Source organism: Eulemur rufifrons, chromosome 8 (assembly GCF_041146395.1).
Source record: "Eulemur rufifrons isolate Redbay chromosome 8, OSU_ERuf_1, whole genome shotgun sequence".
Taxonomy (NCBI): domain Eukaryota; kingdom Metazoa; phylum Chordata; class Mammalia; order Primates; family Lemuridae; genus Eulemur; species Eulemur rufifrons.
This window is the reverse complement of record NC_090990.1, coordinates 102,958,829-102,979,016: the sequence shown is the minus strand read 5'-3', so window position 1 is coordinate 102,979,016 and position 20,188 is coordinate 102,958,829. Positions and strand designations below refer to the sequence as shown.

The following is a 20,188-nucleotide window of genomic DNA, read 5'->3' as shown; positions in this document are numbered from 1 at the left end:
AACCAAAGTCTTAAATAAGGGCTTTAAATAAAACCCATGAGATGGCTATTTTGGAAAGGAATGAGGGCCAATATGACAATTTTTAAGGCTTATTACACTGGAAAATTTGTCAAGCAAAAAAGAGGGCTTCCGCTTATATTTATATTTTCATTATCTTTTTTACTTTTCAAGATAATGATGGACTGAGCAAATGTGTATTCTTTATATCCCTCCTGGTATCCTCCAGGCACACTTATAGCCCTGACTAAAGTGTCCATGTAACTAAAACATTTGTACCCCCTTAATATTTTGAAATAATAAAAAAAAAGGACACTAGTTCTATGGGATTGGGGCTCTACCCTGTGGCCTCATTTAATCTTAATCACCTCTTTAAAGGCTCTAGCTGTGATATAGTCCCATGGGGAGTTAGGGATTTAACATATGAATTTGGCAGGGGAATAATTCATTCCATAGCATTAAGTGACAATTTAGAGTAGACACTCTGAAACACCACAAAGCTATAGGCCTAAGAGAGTCAGACTATCTCCCTGGGAAACATACTGGAAGATTTTAATTTATGCATTTATGTAAGGCCTCATATTATCCTTACTTCTTAGTAGAGCCAACTAAAACACTGTGGGATTAGGTGACAATTTGTCCCGAGAATGGCTATGAAGGACATGTGCTGGCCAATCTGCTTTGTTTGACAGAGATATGAAGGCCACTGATTCCAAAAGAACTACCTATGCACATGACTACAGAACTCTGTTAGCAGTCAGCCAGGTTTCTTTGGCTTTTGTCCATTTTATTTTTTTTTTTTTTTTTTTTTTTTTTTTTTTTTTTTTTGAGACAGAGTGTCACTTTGTTGCCCTGGCTAGAGTGAGTGCCGTGGCGTCAGCCTAGCTCACAGCAACCTCAAACTCCTAGGCTTAAGCGATCCTACTGCCTCAGCCTCCCGAGTAGCTGGGACTACAGGCACACGCCACCATGCCCGGCTAATTTTTTCTATATATATTTTAGTTGTCCATATAATTTCTTTCTATTTTTAGTAGAGACGGGGTCTCACTCTTGCTCAGGCTGGTCTCGAACTCCTGACCTTGAGCGATCCACCCGCCTCGGCCTCCCAGAGTGCTAGGATTACAGGCGTGAGCCACCGCGCCCGGCCGGCTTTTGTCCATTTTAAATGTTTTCATGGTGGAAGCAACATTATAAAAACATTTTTGGGCCAGTGTGGTGGCCCACACCTATAATCCTAGTGCTCTGGAAGGCCAAGGTGGGAGGATCGCTTGAGACCAGGAGTTCAAGACCAGCCTGAGTAAGAGCCAGACCCTGTCTCTACTAAAAATAGAAAAATTAGCTGGAGATGGTGGCACACACCTGTAGTCCCAGCTACTCGGGAAGCTGAGGCCATTCTAACAAATGTGAGGTGATGTCTCATTTTGGTTTTAATTTGCATTTCCTTGATGATTAATGATGTTGAGCATTTTTTCATATACCTGTTAGCCATTGGTATGTCTTCTTTTGAGAAATGTCTATTCAGGTCCTCTGCCCACTTTTTTAAATTTTTTTTTATTTCAGCTCATTATGGGGGTACAAAAGTTCAGGTTATATATATTGCCTCTGCCCACTGTTTAAATTGGATTATTCATTTTCTTGATCTTGAGTTGTTAGAGTTCCTTATATATTTTTTGTGTTAACCCCCAGCATTCCATTTCTAGCCATAAGTGGGTAGGAAATATATCCTAAGGAAATGTAGTCAGCATGTCAAACAAGTATCTGCACTCCCATTTTCAATACAGAACTATTCACATAGTCAAGGTATGGAATCAACCTAAGTGTTCATCAATGGATTAATGGATAAAGAAAAAGTGTTTTATATATATATATATATATATATATATATGCAATGGAATACTATTTAGCCTTTAAAAAGAAGGAAATCCTGTCATTTATGACAACAGATATGAACCTGGAAGACATTATGCTAAGTGAAATAAGCCAGGCACAGAAAGACAACTACTGCATGATCTCACTTATATTCAAAATCTAAAAGTTGAACTTGTAGATGTAGAGAGTAGAATGGTGGTTACCAGGGGCTTAGTGAGCAATAGGCACATGGGTGATGCTGGTCAAAGGGTATGGAGGAATATTTCTGGAGATATTTTGTACAGCATGGTGTGTATAGTTAATAACAATGTATTGTATACTTGAATATTGCATAGAGAATAGATTTTAAATGTTCTCACCACAAAGAAGTATCTGAGGTGATATATGTGTTGATTAGCTTGACTTAATCATTCTACAGTGTATACATGTATCAAATATCACATTGTATATCATATATACTTTTATCTGTCAATTAAAAATAATAAAACTGACTCTAATAAATATACTTTAAGGAGATTAAATGAGATAAGACTGGGATGCTCTAAAAAGAGGCAATCAGAACACAAAAAAGTATTTTTAGATTAAAAGTAACTTCTGAAATTTAAAAAAAATCAATAATAAAAAGATGACTAAATCTTTTAGAATAGTGTTATCCAATAGAACTTTAGATATTTGCACTGTTCAATATGACAGTTACTATTAATAACTATATGTGGCTATTAAGCTCTTGAAATGTGACTAGTGTGACTGAGGAACTAAATTTTTAATTTTATTTGATATTTATTAATTTAAATTTAAATGTAAATAGCCATATGTGGCTAGGTGACTACCTTATTGAACAATATAGTTTAGAATATAAAGCAAAAAGAGGAAGAAATATAAGAGGTGGGAGAAAAGATAAGACACATATATAATCAACTTAGGAGATCCTACTTTCAACCAATAGGAACCTTGGAAAGATAAAATAGGAAGAAAAATAGGAGATTCATTTATTAAAGAATCAATGAATATTTTCTAGAGACTTCAGATTTTAAAAGTTCCACGAAATGTTTACCTAGGTTTATCCTGGGAAATTTTAGCACACCAAGGAGGAGGAAAAGAAAGGTCAAGTATCTTGCCCAAGGCTATAAAGCTAGTAAGTGCAGCCAGGCTTGGCGGTGCTCTCCTGCAGTCCTAGCTACTGAAGAAGCTGGGGTGGGAGGACTGCTTGAGCCCATGAGTTTGAGGCTGTGGTGCGCTATAATAGTGCCTGTGAATAAACATTGTATTCCAGCCTGGGCAGCGTGGAGACTGTCTGTAAAAAAATAAATAAAAAGAAATTAAAAAGCTAGTAAGTAGTAAATCCAGTTTTTGCTTTCAGACAATCTTATTTCTATGCCTGTGTGCTTATTGTAACAGTATAGACATTTATTGTTTCCAAGTGTTAGAGTCTGTCCATGGAAAAAGCATGGCATATTTGATTGTGTTAGAAATGTAAAGGTGTAAGTGGTACTGTCAAAACTTGATGGAAAAAGAAACGTAAGTATTGGCTGGGTGCAGTGGCTCACGCCTGTAATCCTAGCACTCTGGGAGGCCGAGGCGGGAGGATTGTTTGAGCTCAGGAGTTCGAGACCAGCCTGAGCAAGAGTGAGACCCCCGTCTCTACTAAAAATAGAAAGAAATTATATGGACAGCTAAAAATATATATAGAAAAAATTATCCAGGCATGGTGGCACATGCCTGTAGTCCCAGCTACTTGGGAGGCTGAGGCAAGAGGATCGCTTGAGCCCAGGAGTTTGAGGTTGCTGTGAGCTAGGCTGATGCCATGGCACTCACTCTAGCCTGTTCAACAGAGTGAGACTCTGTCTCAAAAAAAGAAAGAAAAAAAAAAGAAAGAAAAAAAAAGAAAGAAAAAAAAGAAAGGAAAAAAAGAAAGAAAAAGAAAAAGAAAAAAGAAAGAAAAAAGAAAGAAAGAAAAAAAGAAAGAAAAAAAAGAAAGAAAGAAAAAAAAGAAACATAAGTATATTATTTAGAATTAGAAAAATAACACAATTGAAACAATGAAAAACATCAAACATTGAGAAAGGGAGAGGAGAAGGGAGGTAGTATTGTAAGTGATTTAAATCCTCACTTGTCATATTGGAGATATCATTTAAAATAGATAATTTTTACTACTAGAAGTTACTGCCAGAAGAATAAAAATAAAAATGTAAAGAGAGCTTTTCTCTAAGGAATGGGATGAAGATTAAAGAGGTGTGGGGCAGGACACTTGTTTATATTTTTATTTTTATCGTAAGATTTTCTGTATCATTTGATATGTTATGATTTACATTCTGAATCAGTATAATGAAATATTTTGATGTTATAAATATTAACTATAGAATATATAGAGGAGAAATTAACATTTATCAACTATCCTTATTTAATAAGCATTTTAAGTATATAAACCTTCCCAACTACATTTTAATTACCAGAAAGGAGACACTGGGAATTATAGATTCTTTATGGTGATTAGCTTTCTAGAAGAAATTATAGTGAAAAAAAATAATCACTTGAGTTAGAATTAGACAACCTGGGTTCAAAACCCACCTCTACTAGTTGTCATCTGTGTATCACCAGTGTTTACATTTTGTATATATTTTTTCTCATTTTCTCTCAAATTGTTTTTGCAAAACTGAAATAATTTTGTCCATGTCATTTTGTAATGTTCTTTGTTTCATAATATGAACAGCTTTCCAGTTCATTAAACATTTTTCTACATGTTTTGATATGTACATAGCATTCCATTGTATGAATGTACTACATAATATGTAATCATCTCTTTTTTGGCTATCTTAATTGTTTCCAGTTTTTCATTATTATGAGCCATGGTGTGATGAAAATTTTGTAGCTAAATCTTGGTGTGTACCATGGTCAAACTTTTAAAGCATCATAGGCTCCTCCAAATTATCCCTTCTTAACAAGCCCCTTTTAACAAGCACAATTTTGTAAATGAAATGGTTGATATTTGTTATAGTTGGCACATGATCTTGTGTTTAAATAAAAAATGTTTTCATAAGTTGTGCAAGCACTTAATAGTGCATTGAGGCTCTTGTATAATCAACATGTACAGTGTTTTTATGATTACATTATAGGATTTTCTTTCAGTACCTATTAGGTGACCAAGAAATAACTGTTGAATAAACAAGTGGAAAGTCTGTGTGGGTCCAGCTCTGAACTTTAGTAATTATCTGACCTTAGACAAGTTTCTAAACCATTCTGAGTTTGATTCCCTTATTCAGAAATGGAGAAGGGGGTAACATTGTCCAGAATTCCAGAATTGTATGTTAATTAAATGAATTAACATATGTAAAAACAGTTGACTTATACTGCATTCTGCTGAACTAACAACCATGAGAAGGCCTGGGACTATGTCTGCCTTGATCACTATTATATCACCAGTCCAGTACAGTGCCTGGAACATGTTAGGTGCTCAATAAATACTTGTTAAGTGAAAGAAGAATGATAGGAGTATACTAAAATGAAAGATACCAGAATTTAAAAAACTAGGCTTATTCCTATCTCTAGTTCTAAAACTTTGGGTCTTTTATTTCTGTGGGTTTAGTATCCTCATAAAAATTAGTGAATGGACTAAACAATAGTAATCTCTCTCATTTATTGACTGATCACCTTATATTTTGCACACATTAGTTCTACCCTTCATAATCCTGAAAGGTAGAGATTATTATAAGGAAACTGAAGCTTAAAGAGATTATGTAAATTGCTTCATGTTAGACTGCTAGTCTGTAAACCTGAGTTTTCATGACTCCAAAATCTGAGTTCTTTCTGCACTACTATGCTGCCTCCCTGCTAATGACTAGAGTCCTGTCTTAGTCAGTTCAGGCTGCTATAACAAAGAATCATACACTGGGTGGCTTACAAACAACATAAATTTATTTCTCAAAGTTCTGGAGGCTGGAAGGCTGAGATCAGGTTGCCAGCATGGTTAAGTTCTAGTGAGGGCCTGCTTCCTCGTTCATAGATGGACATCTTCTCCCTATATCTTCACATGGTAGAAGGGTGGTGAGAACTCTCTGAAATCTCTAGGCACAAATCCCATTCATGAGGGTTCCACCCTCATTACATTGAGAGTTAGGGATGAATTTTGGAGGGACACAAGCAGTCAGTCTATAAGTCTCCTCCAAGCCCTAAGAGCTCACAAATCTGTTCTACTCTAAACTAGTTACAAACATATTTAGTGAATCAATCACTACTTTAGACTTCTAGGAACAATGGTTGGAAAAAAATTGGTCTCACTATTTTATACAGAGGTGTTATTTTATTTTATTACATGTTACCCTGGAACTTATCATTACTTGAAGCCACCCCCTCCTCTGTAATAATAAATTTATAATTTCAATCTCTCTGTTAAATTTCTTGTTTTGGTCACTTATTGCTTTCCTCATTTCATTGAGTTGTTTCTCTGTATTTTCCTGAAGTTTGCTAAGCTTCCTTAAAAGTTAATTTGAATTCTTTTTCAGGCAGTTCATACATCTCCATTTCTTTAGGATCAGTCACTGTGCTTTGTTTTCTCTCTTTGGTGATATCATGTTTCCCCGAATGTTCTTGATCTTTGTGGCTGTGGTTGGTGCCTATGAATCTGAAGATATAGGTACTTATTTTAGTTTTTGCAGACTCGCCTTGTCTGGGAAAGTCAGGTGTCCAGAGATTCCGGGTAGGCTGCCTGGTGACTGGAATCATAAATTCAGTTTTCACACTCCCTTTCCACTACCTCCTCTCCCTAAAGCTATCCCATTCACTGATTCTCAACATATTGGATTTTCTGTTTGATTGGAACTTACAGTGCACACACTCACGTCTCAGTCTCTGCTTGTACTCACTTGTTTTCCTTTCCTGCTTAGATTCTGTGATGGTCAATTTTATGTCAATTTAGCTGGGCCATAGTGCCCAGATATGTGGTCAAACATTCTGAATGTTTCTGTGAGGGTATTTTTTTGATGAGATTAACATTCAAATTAGTGGACTTTGATTAATGCAGGTTGCATCCATAATGTGGGTAGGCCTGATCCAATCAGTTCAATGAATAGGAAAAAAAGACTGACATCTTCTGCTAGCAAGAAAAATTCTGCTAGCAGATAGCTCTTGGACTTGAACTGCAGCATCAGCTCTTCCCTGGGTCTCCAGCTTGTCAGCCTACCCTGAAGATTTTGGACTTGCCAGCCTTTGTTACTGGGAGAGCCAATTCCTTAAAATAAAGCTCTCCATGTATATACACACTACCTATATAAAGTAGGTTCTGTTTCTCTAGAGAATCCAGACTAATACAGATTTCATAGTCCATTACTTCAGTAACCCCATTTCCTGCTGGTATTCTCAGATCCCTTTCCTTCTTTATCTTGAAGCCACATCAGCCTGGAAAAATCTCAGCCCTGGTTGGGTCTCACTCTGTCTATTTTAAACTATCTTTACTTTCTTCAATTATATGACCGCTACTCCTCCCTTCTCACTCTTGGAAGATGATTCTTTCCTCTTCATAAAGAAAGTAAAAAAATAATCAAACCAAAATTCCTAAACTTTCTTCCACCAAACTACAAATTTACTGGCATTTATCTACATTCATGTTTTCTTTCTGTTCTATCAGAAAAGGTGTCCATCTAGGCCTAATTTCTCTGTTTGGATGCTATCTTCTGCCTTCTCAGGAAATTTGCTATGCTGATCATTCCCGTCCTTTTCTATACTTTAACCTCTGTTTATTGGATCTTTCTCATCAGCATTTATACACACTCAAGTCTATTGCATTTTACAAAATCCTACCTTGTGGCCACAACCCCATCTGACCTTGCTCCTTCCCTTCATAATTTAGTATTCTTGAAACATTTGTCTTTTTATGTTTTTACTTATTTTCCTTGCATTCTACAACTCATTCCACTGATCATCACTGACCACCATGTTAGCAAATCATCAGGCACTTTTCAGCACGGATCTTACTTGGCTTCTCAGAAACTAATATCTCCTCTTTCTTGTAGCATGTTCATTCCTTCCTAGCTTTTGTGATACCACATACAAATGGTTTTCCTCTTACTTCTCTGACTACTTTTTTTAATTCTCCTTTTTAGTTTTTCACTTTTGTCTTTCTTTTAAATGTTGCTGTTACTCAAGGTCTGTCCTGGCTCCATTCTTCTTTTCTTACCCCATGTCCTGAATAATCGCATCTACTCTATGGCTTTGATTACTACTGATAAATTGTTTTTCCCAGCCTGGAATTATCTCATTTCTGCTTCTCACTGCACCCACCTCACAGCAATACATGGGACAAGAATTAACCTTTCCCTTGACCTAGCCTTGCATTCTCATCCCACTGAGGGGTACTAACAGATACTAAGACCAGAGCTCACTCCAATTCCCAGACAGAACGGGAATAAACTGAGGGAGAAGAAATCATGAATATTCAGTAATGACTCAGTAAAGCTCAAGGTTGAGAAATTTTCAAGATATAAGAAAAGACTTAGAGCTTCAATATTCTTAAGGGAGGAATGGCCTATTTCACAGATAGGCAGTAGAGGCTCTGCACAGAAAAGAGCTATAAGGGATATATTAATTCATTCATTTGATATGTATTTATTGAATGCCTACATTGAGTATCTAATTCTTACAACTGCTTGAACCATATTTCTTAGCATGAAGTTAAGAAGGCTTTATTAGAACTAAGAACTTTTGAAATCCCAGGCAAAATTTTTGAGTATGTATTTGTCTAGTGAGAGAGTCCACATAGTTCCTCAGAATTTCATAGAGCTCTATTGCTTATTGTGTGTCGTGGAAAGAATATACAAAACAAAGAATCTCCAAGTTGTAGTCTCTGTTTTCAACGTATTTACAATCTAATTGCAAAGATGAAGCAATTATAGAGCCAACTAAGGAAGAATATTCTTATCAATGAGTAGTGAATATAATAGATGTCTTAGAACCTCAATGAAGAGAGTGATTATTGTGTGTCAGAATAATTAGAGAAAGATTTTAGGGAGTTGGAACTCAACCTGGGACTTGTAAACTGAATAGAAATTTACCAGATAGACAGGAAGAAGAGAGGCATTTCAAATAGATAAAATTATGCCCATATGTCTTTGAAGTAAGAACTGTCATAAGGCATTTTAATAATAGAAAATAGACTAATCTGGTTTGAACACATGGTTAGCTCCAGGGATATCATGGGAGCCAGAGTTCAAAAGGTAGATTGATGCTAAATTGTGAAGGGCCTTAAAATCCAAACTGAAGATCTTGGACTTTATCTTACAGAAATTGCTACACATTTTTTTTAAGAGGAGTGTTAACAAATCATATTTTTAAAAGTTTTTGTAGTTTGAGTGCTTTCCATGGATGTTTTGAAGGCTCAGAACATGACAACCTGCTCAGAAATCTGTCTGGGTTGGTTTCAGATTATTGTATGTCATTATCAGCTCCTTACTAACAAGGGAAACATGCTTATTACATATTACATAGATTATAATCTTCAACAGATTACAGTCTCAGTACACTTCCTGAAAAAACTCACAATTACCATTACTGAATGCAATATTAGAATGTGTAATTAGTGCAGAAGATGGAGCAGAGATGGGTTCATACAGTCCTTAAACTAATGGCCACTGAAGTTTACTTTGAGTGGGACCAAATTCGAGGACTTAGTTTCCTCCTCAGAAAAGAATGAGAATAATTAAATGCATATGTGAAGTTTATAAAACAGAGAGACAATGATCTTTGGTAGTACTAAGGTTAAGAAAAATGGAGTAGGTTTAGGGTTTTCTCCCTCAATGAATAAAGCTGGGATGACAGGAAGGCGCTCTGGGGAGGAGTTTGGGAGACAAAAGGAGAGAAATTCAGAGCTGGTTTGCTAGAAAGGAAAGATCTTTGAAGCTTGAACTAGGCTCTGAGTAATCCCCTTCATCAGTTAATTTCGCGCCCCCCCCCCTTTTCTGTTAGCTAAAGATAGAAGTTGTGGTGAAGGATTATTTGAGTTGCTTTGAGAGTTTCAGTTGCACAAGCTCAACGTTAGAATTAAATTTTTTTTTCAGTCCTGAGAATAACCCTTGTGATAGCTATTCCAGCCTCATAGTTTGAAATATAAAACAGTGGAGGCCCAGAAAGCTTAAATGGCTTGCACAAGGACACACACAGTAAAGTGAAGAAACAGGCCAGAATGACTGCTTCATCACTGTATGTATATTGCCTTGAACAATGCCTGGCACATAGCAAGAGCTCAATAAATATTTGTTGAGTGAATGATTGAATGATTCCTTCTAGCATTCTTTCCACTGCACCATAGAAACTATGGCAGATTTAATAAAAAAAGAGATCTTTGAGCAAGCAGGACCTGTTTGCATAATGTCAAAGGATAAATACCATCACAATACAATAGGCTTACCTAGCAACATCTTACTAATACATGGTGTATCAGTTTGCTAGGGCTGTCATAACAAAGTACCACAGATTGGGTGATTTAAATAACAGAAATTTATTTTCTCACAGTTCTGGTGTCTGGAAGTCCAAGATCAAGGTGTTACCAGGGTTGTTTTCTTCTTAGGGCCAAGAGGGAAGGATCTGTTCCAGGTCTATCCCTGGCTTGTACATGGCCACAATCTCCCTGTGTCTTCACATTATCTTCCCTGTGTGTCTGTGTCCAAATTTCCTCTTCTTATAAGGACACCAGTCATACTGGATTAGGGCCCAACCTAACAACCTCATTTTAATTTAATTATCTCTATAAATACCATATTTCCAGATATGGTTACACTCTGAAGAACTGAGGATTAGGACTTCAACACATAAACCCTTGCAGTGGTGGTAGTGGAGGGTGTGGGAGGGGGGCGCACAATTCAGCCCATAACACATGGAGACCAGCTTTTCCATCATAGCATATTAAACCCTTCACTCCACCCCCCAGCAGCAGCCAAGGTGATGTTAATAGAGCTCCCAGTTTATAGTTAAGCAGGCAGTTGCTCAATAGCCTCAAAGTTCTACGCATGCATGTATATCGTTCAGGTGGAGTAGGAAGGTTGGCCTCCACATTCTCCTTCTAGCATGCTAAAAGAATAGCCAGAGGGCATGGACTGGCTGACACATTTTTTTTTTTTTTAACTACATGTTATTATAATTGTGATGAAATAATACTTTCTTCTTTGGAAATTGGCTTTTTCCTCTTCCTGTAAAGGGCTACAAGAAGTCTGCAGGGCTTTATTATTTTTTTTACCATAATTATTATTGTTAAATTGTAGCTTAGCTGATGAGTGTATATTTCAATAGTATTCTGAGGCTGAGCATTTATAAGGAGGCTCTTAAATGAGTGCCCATTGAAAGGATCCTCTGAGGAAAGCCAGTGAGGGTCTTCTAGGGTTTCCTTGAAGATCTTTTAGGAGAAAAACAGTTTTGCAATTAGAAATCATTTGAAAGAAATGAAATTCCAAGATGGTGTCAGGAGATTCCCAGGTCTGTTTTTGGTGGGCATTTGCCATTAGTATTAAAGTGAAAGAGAGAAAGAGAGAGAGAGGGGGCTGTGCTCCTTGCAGAAAATGCCACCTTACTCTGTCAGAATGATACTCAGGAGCCATAGGCTTAGCTTTCTTGTCTCTACCATTGACCAAAATTTTGAGTGACTATAGTTTTAGGGCATCTTGTCATCATGACCCTCACAATTAGAAATGATACTGTCCTGATCAGGGCCTTCTTGGACTTACTCCTAGCTACTAAACTGTGAATACTAAATATAGACTCCAGCAAGTGGCCTAGGGGTGTTTGGATTATTAGATGATAATTTGATATTTTGGCCTAATTACTATTAAGTACCTTCTGACTCAGCCACCTCATGGATTGTGTTGCTTAAAATCAACTGGTCATCTACAGTTTGATCTAAAGTTTCAGGCCATTTTCTACCACTGGCTTATCAGACATCAGAGATCAAGAAGCTGTGGCATTTTCAGAAGGAAATATTAACAGACATTAGGAGCACCAGTATTTATCATGACTAGTGAGGCACTGAAAGAAATGGCACAGAAAGCTGTGGGGTCAAGAACAAAAACACTTGGAAAGAGAATCCCAGTGTGGGGATGGAAATAATATAGTGTTTACCCTAACTGGGAAAAATGGTTGGGGGAAAATAGACGATCCCTCTCTTTTGTATTTGGACATAGATAATGGTAACAAAATACCCTTAAGTGATTGGGAACTTATATGAGTTTCCAGACCGTTAGACCTTGAGTTATGATTGACACATAGTTGAAACAGACAAAAATAATTTGCCAAACATTTATTAATTTTCTCACACAGTCCAATTATTTCAACAAGAACATATCCAAGGTAGTATCAATAGGCCTCAAAGGATTGTGGGTTGCTGGGTCTGTCAAAAGGCCTCTAGAAACTTGCCCCTTTGCTCACACATTTTCCCCATTCCCTCCCCCGACATGCTCTCTGTGATCTCTTATTGGCTCTAGAGTAAAAATAATGTTTATACGATTTTGAGCAGGTTCCTTCTAAGTTAAAATTACTAACAAAGGTTAGTAATGTTCTCAAACCCATCAAAACTTGGAGGAATAGAACTGAGTACTACACCAACTACAGCAGACACAGTTTTAAAATTTGAGCTCTGAAGTTGTTTGAGAAACACCTCACTTTTGCTTCATGAAATTATAAGTGTTTAAGTGGAGTTAAATGTAAAAAAAAATCTAATTCAAATTGTAAGTCTTGAAGCTAAACCTTATTCTTAACAAATATTTCTTCCAGTTATGGGGTGATTTCACAGAGAGTTTTTTTGCAGAAGTCACCCCTTCTACCCCAGCACTATTCAAGGATTGTAAAAATTCAGTCACCTGGAATCTGTGCTAATTATGCCACAAAAAATGAAATGCTATTTGGAGATAAAGATTAATGAAATTTAGGCCCAAGAAGAAATATCAACTTGAACATTAAAAACATCTTAACTCTCCACCAGATGGATCAGCCATTAAACAAATAGACCTATTGGTTTGAATCTCAAATTGTATTATTCTAGTTACTTCTGAAAGCAGTAAGTTCACGTGTTCCTCAAACAAAACTTAAACAGATTAAATGATTTATATCTTTAAGAATACACACATCTGCACCAAAGAGTAAAGACATCTTGCAGTAAAGAACTACTTTAGGAAGAATAAAAGGCAAGAGTACGAAGTACATAAAATGAGTGTAGCTTAGGATTTTGGAAGAAAAGACACATTCTAACATCAAAGAATTTTCCCACAACCAGAAACATTTATCACTTGGTACCCAGTGTTTCTCATTTTCCTTTGTTGGAAGCTTTGGCAGGTGTCAGGATATTGGTAGCATCTCTTAAGGGCGATATTGAGATCTCTGCTCTTGGATGTACTCATAGAGAGGGCTGGAGCGCACTGGGACATAGGCAAACTGACGAGTGCCGGGCTCCAGAACCTGCCCACGGCCCTTGTCTTCTTGGGATTGTCTCTCCCGGACTTGGTGGCGCCTCTGCTCCTCCTCCTGCTGGCGGCGGATCTGTTCTTCCTCCCGGAATTTCCTATCCAATTCCTGGCGACGTCTCTGCTCTTCTTCCGGCCGCAGTTTTTGTTCCTGGCGACGACTCTTCTCCCAGGCAAACTGCTCCTCTGCCAAGTACTGCCGGTTTCGTTCCTGCCGGCGCCTCTGCTCTTCCTGCTCCTCAAGCCGCAGCTGCTGTTCTTCTAGGCGGAATTTTTGGTCGCGTTCTTGGCGGCGCAGCTGTTCTTCCTCGCGGAATTTTCTGTCGCGCTCCTCCTGGCGAAGCTGTTGTTCGCGTTCCTGACGCCACAGCTGCTGTTCCTCCTCCCGGAACTTCCTGTCACGCTCTTGGCGGCGCAGCTGCTCTTCTCTTTCCTGGAGGAGCTGTTCCTCCTCCCGGAATTTTCTGTCGCGCTCTTGGCGGAGCTGCTGTTCTTCCTCGCGGAATTTTCTGTCGCGCTCTTGGCGCAGCTGCTGTTCTTCCTCGCGGAATTTTCTGTCGCGCTCCTCCTGGAGAAGCTGTTGTTCGCGTTCCTGGCGCCACAGCTGCTGTTCCTCCTCCCGGAACTTTCTGTCACGCTCTTGGTGGCGCAGCTGCTCTTCTCTTTCCTGGAGGAGCTGTTCCTCCTCCCGGAATTTTCTGTCGCGCTCCTCCTGGCGAAACTGTTGTTCGCGTTCCTGGCGCCACAGCTGCTGTTCCTCCTCACGGAATTTTCTGTCGCGCTCTTGGCGGCGCAGCTGCTCTTTTCTTTCCTGGAGGAGCTGTTCTTCCTCGCGGAATTTTCTGTCGCGCTCCTCCTGACGAAGCTGTTGCTCGCGTTCCTGGCGGCGAAGCTGCTGTTCCTCCTCCCGGAATTTTCTGTCACGCTCTTGGCGCAGCTGTTGCTCGCGTTCCTGGCGACGCAGCTGCTGTTCCTCCTCACGGAATTTTCTGTCGCGTTCCTGGCGGCGCAGCTGCTCTTCTCTTTCCTGGAGGAGCTGTTCCTCCTCGCGGAATTTTCTGTCACGCTCCTGGCGCAGCTGTTGCTCGCGTTCCTGACGGCGCAGCTGCTGTTCCTCCTCGCGGAATTTTCTGTCGCGTTCCTGGCGGCGCAGCTGCTGTTCCTCCTCGCGGAATTTTCTGTCGCGTTCCTGACGGCGCAGCTGCTGTTCCTCCTCGCGGAATTTTCTGTCGCGTTCTTGGCGCAGCTGTTGCTCGCGTTCCTGGCGGCGCAGCTGCTCTTCTCTTTCCTGGAGGAGCTGTTCCTCCTCCCGGAATTTTCTGTCGCGCTCTTGGCGCAGCTGCTGTTCTTCCTCGCGGAATTTTCTGTCGCGCTCCTCCTGGCGAAGCTGTTGCTCGCGTTCCTGGCGACGAAGCTGCTGTTCCTCCTCCCGGAATTTTCTGTCACGCTCTTGGCGCAGCTGTTGCTCGCGTTCCTGACGGCGCAGCTGTTGTTCCTCCTCCCGGAATTTTCTGTCGCGCTCTTGGCGGCGCAGCTGCTCTTCTCTTTCCTGGAGGAGCTGTTCCTCCTCCCGGAATTTTCTGTCGCGCTCTTGGCGCAGCTGCTGGTCCTCCTCGCGGAATTTTCTGTCGCGCTCTTGGCGCAGCTGCTGGTCCTCCTCGCGGAATTTTCTGTCACGCTCCTGGCGCAGCTGTTGCTCGCGTTCCTGGCGGCGCAGCTGCTCTTCTCTTTCCTGGAGGAGCTGTTCCTCCTCCCCGAATTTTCTGTCGCGCTCTTGGCGCAGCTGCTGTTCTTCCTCGCGGAATTTTCTGTCGCGCTCCTCCTGGCGAAGCTGTTGCTCGCGTTCCTGGCGACGAAGCTGCTGTTCCTCCTCCCGGAATTTTCTGTCACGCTCTTGGCGCAGCTGTTGCTCGCGTTCCTGGCGACGAAGCTGCTGTTCCTCCTCCCGGAATTTTCTGTCACGCTCTTGGCGCAGCTGTTGCTCGCGTTCCTGACGGCGCAGCTGTTGTTCCTCCTCCCGGAATTTTCTGTCGCGCTCTTGGCGCAGCTGCTGTTCTTCCTCGCGGAATTTTCTGTCGCGCTCTTGGCGGCGCAGCTGCTCTTCTCTTTCCTGGAGGAGCTGTTCTTCCTCGCGGAATTTTCCGTCGCGTTCCTCGCGGCGCAGCTGCTGTTCCTCCTCGCGGAATTTTCTGTCGCGCTCTTGGAGGCGCAACTGCTCTTCTCTTTCCCGGAGGAGCTGTTCCTCCTCCCGGAATTTCCTGTCTCTCTCCTGACGGCGTCTTTTCTCTTCTCTTTCCTCTCTCAGCAGCTGCCCTTCCTCTTGGAACTTCCTCTCTCGTCTTTTGGCTTCCTTTTGCTCTTCTCGCTCCAGCTGTTCTTCGGCTGGGAATTGCCTGTCGCGCTGCTGCCCGAGCCTCCTCCCTTGCTCTAGATCTCTCTTCTGTTCATCCAGCAGGGGCCACCGATCCTGCTGGAATTGTCTCTCCCGCACCTGGGAATCTTCCAATGTCTGGAACTTTTCTTCATTCTCTCTAGGTTTGCTGTAAACCCTGTTATTACGAACTTCAATTTCTTTTTCTGGTTGCCACTGCCATTTCAGATCACCGCGCTGATCCTCATCCCGGAATCGTCGCTTTCTCTCCAGACGCTGGAGTTCCTCCTCCTCCCGATCCTGGCGTCTCCTTTCCCTCTGCAGCTGCTCTTCCTCTCTCTGCAGCTCCTCTTCCTCCCGGTATTGTCTCTCCCGCTCCTGGCGCCTCCTCTTCTCGCGTTCTTCCCTCTGCAGCTGCTCTTCCTCTCTCTGCAGCTCCTCTTCCTCCCGATATTGTCTCTCCCGTTCCTGGCGCCTCCTCTTCTCGCGTTCTTCCCTCTGCAGCTGCTCTTCCTCTCTCTGCAGCTCCTCTTCCTCCCGATATTGTCTCTCCCGTTCCTGGCGCCTTCTCTTCTCGCGTTCTTCCCTCTGCAGCTGCTCTTCCTCTCTCTGCAGCTCCTCTTCCTCCCGGTATTGTCTCTCCCGTTCCTGGCGCCTCCTCTTCTCGCGTTCTTCCCTCTGCAGCTGCTCTTCCTCTCTCTGCAGCTCCTCTTCCTCCCGGTATTGTCTCTCCCGCTCCTGGCGCCTCCTCTTCTCGCGTTCTTCCCTCTGCAGCTGCTCTTCCTCTCTCTGCAGCTCCTCTTCCTCCCGGTATTGTCTCTCCCGCTCCTGGCGCCTCCTCTTCTCGCGTTCTTCCCTCTGCAGCTGCTCTTCCTCTCTCTGCAGCTCCTCTTCCTCCCGGTATTGTCTCTGCCGCTCCTGGCGCCTTCTCTTCTCTCGTTCCTCTCTCTGCAGCTGCTCTTCCTCTCTCTGCAGCTTGCCTTCCTCCCGCTGCAGCTCCTCCTCGAGGTACTGCCTGTCGCGCTCCTGGCGCTGGAGCTGCTCTTCGTTTCTCAGCTGTTCCCGCAGGGCCGGCTTGGCGTACAGCGTGTGGCGGCGTCTCTGACTTTCTTCCTCTAGTTGCCACCTCCATTTTTGGTCGCGGCGCTGCTCTTCCTGGCGTCGCCTCCTCTCACGATCCTCCTGGAGGATGCCCTCCTCCTCCTGGAGCTGTCGGGCGCGTTCCCGCCGCTGCCGCTGCCGCTGCTCCTCCTCCCTGAGTAACTGCAGCTCCTGCTCCCTCTCGCGCAGCTGCTGCTCCTCCACCTGCTGGCGGCGCTCCTCCTCCTCCTCGAGGAACCGTTGTTCCTGCTCCTGGCGCTCCTCCGCCCTCAGCTGCCTCTCTCGCTGCTCCCGCAACGAGGGTCTGGCCAACAGCTTTTGGCGGCGCCTCTCATTCTCCTCCTCCGCCTGCCATTGCCATTTGAAGTCGCGGCGCTGCTCCTCGTCCTGCTCCTGCCGACGGGCCTGCTCCTCCTGCTCCCGTAGTTGCTGCTCCAGCTCTTGGCGCCGCCTCTTCCCCTCCTGCTCCTGGCGACGCCTCTGCTCTTCTTGCCTGTAGGGCCTGGAGTAGACTTTGCTCTGGCGTGCGTCGGCCTCGCTTTCCAGCTGCCACTGCCACCTCGGGGTGCGGCTCTTAACTCGCTCCGGGGCTTGTTTCTGCTCCTCCTCTGCCAGCTCCTGCTCGCGCCTCAGCCGCTGCTCGCGCCTCTCCTCCTGCTCCCTTTTCAGCTGCTCCTCGAGCCTCTCCTCCTGCAGGCGCCGCTCCTTCTCCCGCCTCAGCCGCTGCTGGCGCCTCTCCTCCAGATCGCGCTTCAGCCGCTGCTCGCGCCTCTCCTCCTGCTCCAGCCTCTCCTCCTCCAGCTCGCGCTTCAGCCGCTGCTCGCGCCTCTCCTCTTGCTCCAGCCTCTCCTCCTCCTGCTCGCGCCTCAGCAGCTGCTCGCGTCTCTCCTCCTGCTCCAGCCTCTCCTCCTCCTGCTCGCGCCTCAGCAGCTGCTCGCGTCTCTCCTCCTGCTCCAGCCTCTCCTCCTCCTGCTCGCGCCTCAGCAGCTGCTCGCGCCTCTCCTCCTGCTCCAGCCTCTCCTCCTCCTGCTCGCGCTTCAGCCGCTGCTCGCGCCTCTCCTCCTGCTCCAGCCTCTCCTCCTCCTGCTCGCGCTTCAGCCGCTGCTCGCGCCTCTCCTCCTGCTCCAGCCTCTCCTCCTCCTGCTCGCGCTTCAGCCGCTGTTCGCGTCTCTCCTCGCGCCTCTCCTCCTGCTCGAGTCTCTCCTCCTCCTGCTCGCGCTTCAGCAGCTGCTCGCGCCTCTCCTCCTGCTCCAGCCTCTCCTCCTGCTCGCGCTTCAGCCTCTGCTCGCGCCTCTCCTCCTGCTCCAGCCTCTCCTCCTCCTGCTCGCGCTTCAGCCGCTGCTCGCGCCTCTCCTCCTCCTGCTCGCGCCTCTCCTGCTCGCGCCACTGCCTTTGCAGTTGCTGCTCTTCCTCCTGGCGCTCCTTCTTCACCTCCTGTCGCTCCCACCTTTGCTGCTGCTCTTCGTCTGGAAACTCCTCAGCCTCGCCACCCTTGCGCCTCTGCAGCTGCTCTTCCTCTGCCAGGCGCTTTTCCCGTTCTTGTCGTTCTCGCCTTTGCAGCCGCTGCTCCTCGTCGCGGGCCTGCCTGTCGCGCCGCTCAAGTCTCTCATGCTTCTCCCTCTGCTCCTCTTCCTCAGCGAGCTCCGTCTCCTGTTCCTGCCTCTTCTGCCTGCGTTGTTGCCTAGGTTCTTCTTCCAATAGTCTGTCCCGGGGCTCAAATCTCCTTTGGTCTTCTTCTTGCTTACGATCTCGTAACAGGTTCCCCTTTCCCTCACATTGGGCTCCCTTCTCTTCTAGCCCCGCGGCCTGGCCAAGAGCGTAATAACAAGCTTGAGCCACCTTGAAAGTGAACAGGAGGAATTCATTGAAATCGACACGCCCATTACCGTCGCGATCCAGAAGTTCCAGGACCAGATCTACTGTCTCAGGGTCGTGTGGTCTCTATGAAAAAGATGAAACCAAAAATTTTACAACGCGTTATATACAGGTAGTAAAATTTCACTCTCTCACACAATATATTTTATGCTATGCTGGCATTCAAGAGACATTCAAAGCAGCGAGAAAACCGGCCAGTGTGTATCAAGTCTTGTCCCCATGTAAGATATGAACACATTTTAAAGGATTCTTTCATTGGAGATTTTTGCATCTCGTAATTTACGTGGGTTTTTTTTTTTTTTTTTTTTTTTGAGACAGAGTCTCACTCTGTTGCCTGGGCTAGAGTGAGTGCCATGGCGTCAGCCTAGCTCATAGCAACCTCAAACTCCTGGGCTTAAGCAATCCTACTGCTTCAGCCTTCCGAGTAGCTGGGACTACAAGCATGCACCACCATGCCCGGCTAATTTTTTCTATATACATTTTTAGTTGGCCAGATACTTTCTTTCTATTTTTAGTAGAGATGGGGTCTCGCTCTTGCTCTGGCTGGTCTTGAACTCCTGACCTGGAGAGATCCACCCGCCTCGGTCTCCCAAAGTGCGAGGATTACAGGCGTGAGCCGTGCCCGGCCTCGTAATTTACTTTTAATTAAAATAAAGCAGTTTAGTTGAGTGGATAAGAATGAACCCATTCTTGAGAGAGAGATACAGTGTAAGTTTATGAAGATTTGCAACAGCCATTTCTGTCTGAAATGGCCAGTACTCCTGATTTGATTTCTATTCCATGTTTGAAAACAGATGAAAACATTTATGGTAACACAAGTTTAGTAGAGAACAGGCTGGTTTTAGTTCTTCAAATTTGGGAGCAAATTTAAGTTACCCCAAGTCTAATTTGATTTGACATCTTTGGTGGTAATGTCCTGGGAACAGCTCATTCATATTGACATTACCATCAAGTACATGAAATATTTGTTAGCAACTTCTTTAGTACTCAGATTACAATGCCAGTTAAGTACCTTCAGACTCAGAAATGAGTGGGGGATGTAGCGTAGACCTGTCATGGTGTAAAATAAATATAAACCTTGCTCTGGTGTCTCCTGAGAAGAATTCTCAAAGTTCTAAATAAATAGATTTCCTTTTCTTGTTAGTTCTTACCTGAAGGACAGCTCCAAATTCCCTTTCGAGGAGGTTCTTCAGGTCTTTCTTGCTTAATGATGCCCCATCACAATCATGTGAGGCATATTGATCGAAAACTTCAGTGATATTATAGATGCTTATCAGAAGTGGAGACATTTTTTTCTTTCCTTCAAGTTCAAGTAAGCCTAGAACAATAAAATAGGATCCAGAATCAAAATTCTGTTTCTGCTCTTTGCAAGGCTTCATTCACACTCTCTTAGGCAGATCCCTAAATAATTTGACTCTACAGCAGTAGTTATTTTCAGCCTGGAATTTCAAAACATTTTATCTTTGAATATAGTATTCACAAAGGGGAAGAGAGATCCTGAGAAATTTCAAGTCAGGGAATCATCTTCAGACTATCCTGTAGT

General features: G+C 43.4%; 1 protein-coding gene across 1 annotated transcript; it reads right to left on the bottom strand.

The window, feature by feature from the left end:
* Positions 1-13,194: 13,194 nt before the first annotated feature.
* Positions 13,195-19,934, bottom strand: TCHH (trichohyalin). The gene is made up of 5 exons (XM_069478752.1): positions 19,797-19,934; positions 15,467-18,711; positions 14,714-15,403; positions 13,901-14,524; positions 13,195-13,807 (listed from the first exon to the last, which is right to left on the bottom strand). Exons 1-5 carry the CDS (start codon positions 19,932-19,934, stop codon positions 13,195-13,197), a joined length of 5,310 nt encoding a protein of 1,769 aa, XP_069334853.1.
* Positions 19,935-20,188: the final 254 nt, after the last annotated feature.